At 50.1% G+C, this 3,459-nt stretch overlaps 1 protein-coding gene across 1 annotated transcript in view; it reads right to left on the bottom strand.

Annotated features, from left to right (window-relative positions):
* Positions 1 to 3,459, bottom strand: part of LOC310806983 (NMDA receptor synaptonuclear signaling and neuronal migration factor-like) — a 10,729-nt gene that overhangs the window by 3,766 nt on the left and 3,504 nt on the right. Inside the window, exons 2-9 of the mRNA XM_083673263.1 lie at positions 3,098 to 3,150; positions 2,400 to 2,489; positions 1,442 to 1,569; positions 1,099 to 1,182; positions 834 to 867; positions 512 to 582; positions 334 to 413; positions 117 to 219 (exon numbers count right to left, since the gene is read on the bottom strand). Coding sequence (XP_083529389.1) covers positions 117 to 219; positions 334 to 413; positions 512 to 582; positions 834 to 867; positions 1,099 to 1,182; positions 1,442 to 1,569; positions 2,400 to 2,489; positions 3,098 to 3,150 — 643 coding nt within the window. The remainder of the gene's footprint in view (positions 1 to 116; positions 220 to 333; positions 414 to 511; positions 583 to 833; positions 868 to 1,098; positions 1,183 to 1,441; positions 1,570 to 2,399; positions 2,490 to 3,097; positions 3,151 to 3,459) is intronic.

A 3,459-nucleotide genomic window follows, 5' to 3' on the forward strand; every position in this document is an offset into this window, starting at 1 on the left:
AACAGCGGGGGTTGTTGTGACACACGCTTACAGGGAGACACGGAAGAAGAGACAGGCATCAATGGACTGTGCAGTACTACGACACGACAGAGACTGGAAGCTAGAAATAAATGTACCTTTTCTCCATTGGCACTGCCCAGGATGTAGCAGCCCATGATGTGAATGAGGTTGGGTTCGGGGTTCAGCTTGCTCATGAACCGGCTCAACTTCTTCCAAAACCTGTCCGCGCAGAGCGAGAGAGAAGGGAATAGGACATTAGGACGATGGCCTTCTAAAACACTGTGACGGTTTGGTCACATACTGTCATGGTCATCGAGTGAATAAAGGTCTTACTGGATCATGTCTTCTTCCTTCTCCACCTTGGCAAACGTGGCGACTTTGTTCTTCAGCAGGTAGAGGTGCCCAGGACCTCCCTAGGATAAATAATTGAAATCGTTGCATGCTGTGTCCAATTATATTATACAATTGACCTCAACGGGTCTCCAACGTCTACTTCTTTGCCTCCTCTCACCTGACAGAAGATCAGCATGTTCCAGATCTTACAGCCCTTCCGGTAGGCAGTCAGCTTCTTCTCGATCTCCTCTGCAATTAATGAGAGAGAGAGAGAGAGAGAGAGAGAGAGAGAGAGAGAGAGAGAGAGAGAGAGAGAGAGAGGGGAAGAGAAATAAAGGTCAAGTTTCTGCAGGCATGTGTCATGGCAAAATGGATGACACCGCGGAGGAGGGAGGTGAGGTCACATATACACACACACACACACACACAGCATCATTATGACTGTACGGTACATGCTCAAAGCGTTCGTATCCCAGGAAAACATCACATGATGAACTCACCGAGAATATCGTCGAACGTGGCGTGTTCATGATCCTAAAGAGAAACGCAGAGGAAGCCATAATAAGACTCTTGGAATACTGATCCGAACGATCCGAAATGCAATCTGACAGGAATATCAATATATCAATGAACACAATGGGAAGTATTTCACATTGTTCTCATGAGGAAGTGGATCAGAGCTGATTCTCCCAAATCGACGTGGGTTGTATTGTAAGGGCATACAATAGGTTGCAGATGTGTGTTGAGGCTGTGGATGAGACTTACATAGAGGATGGGGATGATGGAAGGGTCATCCCTGCGGATGATGTTGGGAACGTACTCGGCCTTCGGGACCTTTGAGGATATCAGCTGGAAAAGGAAAGAAAAAACATCTTTCGAAACCAATGTCAATGATATCCCACCGATGTGCGTGTTACAGAATACACGACATCAACAAGTTTGAAACGACTGTACTAGTGTTGAACACTCATTCAGGATAGCATACAGTAGCATGGAGATACAGTCTCAGGCTACACTAAACCTGGCCATAGATGAAACAACAGCCCCAACCATCGTTTGATGTGCTGGTGACTCAGGGCTGCCTCGGGGCACTGTGGCTGTGTCTCACCATGATTTTGGGTGGGATGAAGTCCTCTCCCTCGCAGGCAGCTCTCTCCATCTCCCTCTCGTCCTCCCAGTCTTCATCCTCACACAGCCCTTCATCTAGAGCCCCCGAGGAGGCCTGCAGGTCCCCACCTGGCACGCGTGCGCACACACACACACACACACACACACACACACACACACACACACACACACACACACACACACACACAGGCACAGGCACAGGCACAGGCAAGTGAAGGCACAAACACACACACAGACACACACACACACACACACACACACACACACACACACACACACACACACACACACACACACACACACACAGAAGGACAGAGATAAAAGGATAAAACAGAGACCAGATTAGAGGGGTGCTCCCAGTCCAAAGCAGCACACCTGGCTGTTCCCAGAGCGAGACAGAGAGAGGGGACAGGAGTAGTAAAGACACACTACACAGAGAGTAAACAACACCGAGTACATTAGGACTTTCCTAGTAGAAAAGGGAAACATAGCAGACATAAAAAAAACAGTAGGGCAACAGTTAAAGAGAGAGATGAAGACAACAATGTGGATGAAAGACAGTGCCTGGAACATATAGTACAGTGCAGTACAAGCACAGGCAGACTCAGACAGACAGACAGACAGACAGACCGACCCTGGACAAATAGAACAGAAGGCAGAGTACAGGCAGACGGTAGAGGGAGAGACTGCCACAGTCAGAGACAGACGTCAGGAGGCAGACAAATACTGTCAGGGTCAAAATGTTCTTTTCAAGGTATGTGAATGTGTGTGTGTGTGTGTGTGTGTGTGTGTGTGTGTGTGTGTGTGTGTGTGTGTGTGTGTGCGCGCGTACGTATTTGTGTAATTGTGTGTGTGTGTCTGTACATACTTGCTTGCGTATCTCTGTGTGTGTGCGCGTGTGTGCGTGTGTGTGTGTGTGTGTGTGTGTATGGACTCACTGTCTCTGGAGCCATGGAGAGAGTCAGGCTTGATGGGGGTGGGGTCACTGTAGGAGCGGCTGAAACTCTTGGCTCGGCGGTCGGCGAAGGCTGATGGAGGAGTGAGGGAGGAGGGAGGAGGAGGAGGAGGAGGAGGAGGAGAGAGTGTCACACACACACTACCTCATGCAGGCCCATACATGTACAGTACAAACACACACACACACACACACACCAACCTACACAATTTCACACGCGCCTACACCCACCCACATACAGCTGAGCCCACAACATTCAACACCAAGACTCTGCTTGGATGATAAGCTCTTCCTCATACTCCACGTCCTCCTCAGTGTGACAGTGATCGGGATTGGCTAAGCACCTGGAGACACCGTCTCAACCACTGGGACTGTGTCATCGTGTCCACGTCACTCACACAGTATCTGGCAGTCAGTGTCCATTTGAAACTTCTACTGTCATCTAACCGCCCTCAATCGTTGTTCTGTTTTGCCTTTCAAATCGCTGCCATTGTTCCATTGTTCCCTTTCGCTCAGAGTCAAAAAGCCATGCAACACCGCATGCATCGTAGCTTTTGGACAACGCGGCAGCCCCGCGTGTACCGTGCATGCGTACTGCAAAAGCACAGATGCGGTAATGAGGTTGACCACATTATGCTTGGGATGGCACTGGGAAGCCACACACACTGACTGAAGACTCACTCTGGACTTTGATCCTGCGGCTGCCCACCATCCGGAGGTGCTTCCGGAAGTTTCTGCGGTGGAAGGAAAGAGAAGGGGAGAAAGGAGGGGGTATCCAGAAGACAGGGACAGACAGACAGAGGGAGGGAGGGAGGGAGGGAGGGAGGGAGGGAGGGAGGAGGGAGGGAGGGAGGGAGGGAGGGAGGAAGGGAGGGAGGGAGGAGAGGGAGAGAAGAGACAGAGGGAGGGAGGGAGGAGAGGGGAGAAGAGAAAGAGTTTAGTCTTTTATCACCAGAGAGAGAAACGTGACATGACTGGACAGTGGCTTGTCAATCAATAGCTGTTAAAGGACTAAAAGGATGAGTGTTGGAAGTTATTCAGTC

Source organism: Argentina silus (assembly GCF_951799395.1).
Source record: "Argentina silus genome assembly, chromosome: 7".
Classification (NCBI taxonomy): Eukaryota; Metazoa; Chordata; class Actinopteri; order Argentiniformes; family Argentinidae; genus Argentina; species Argentina silus.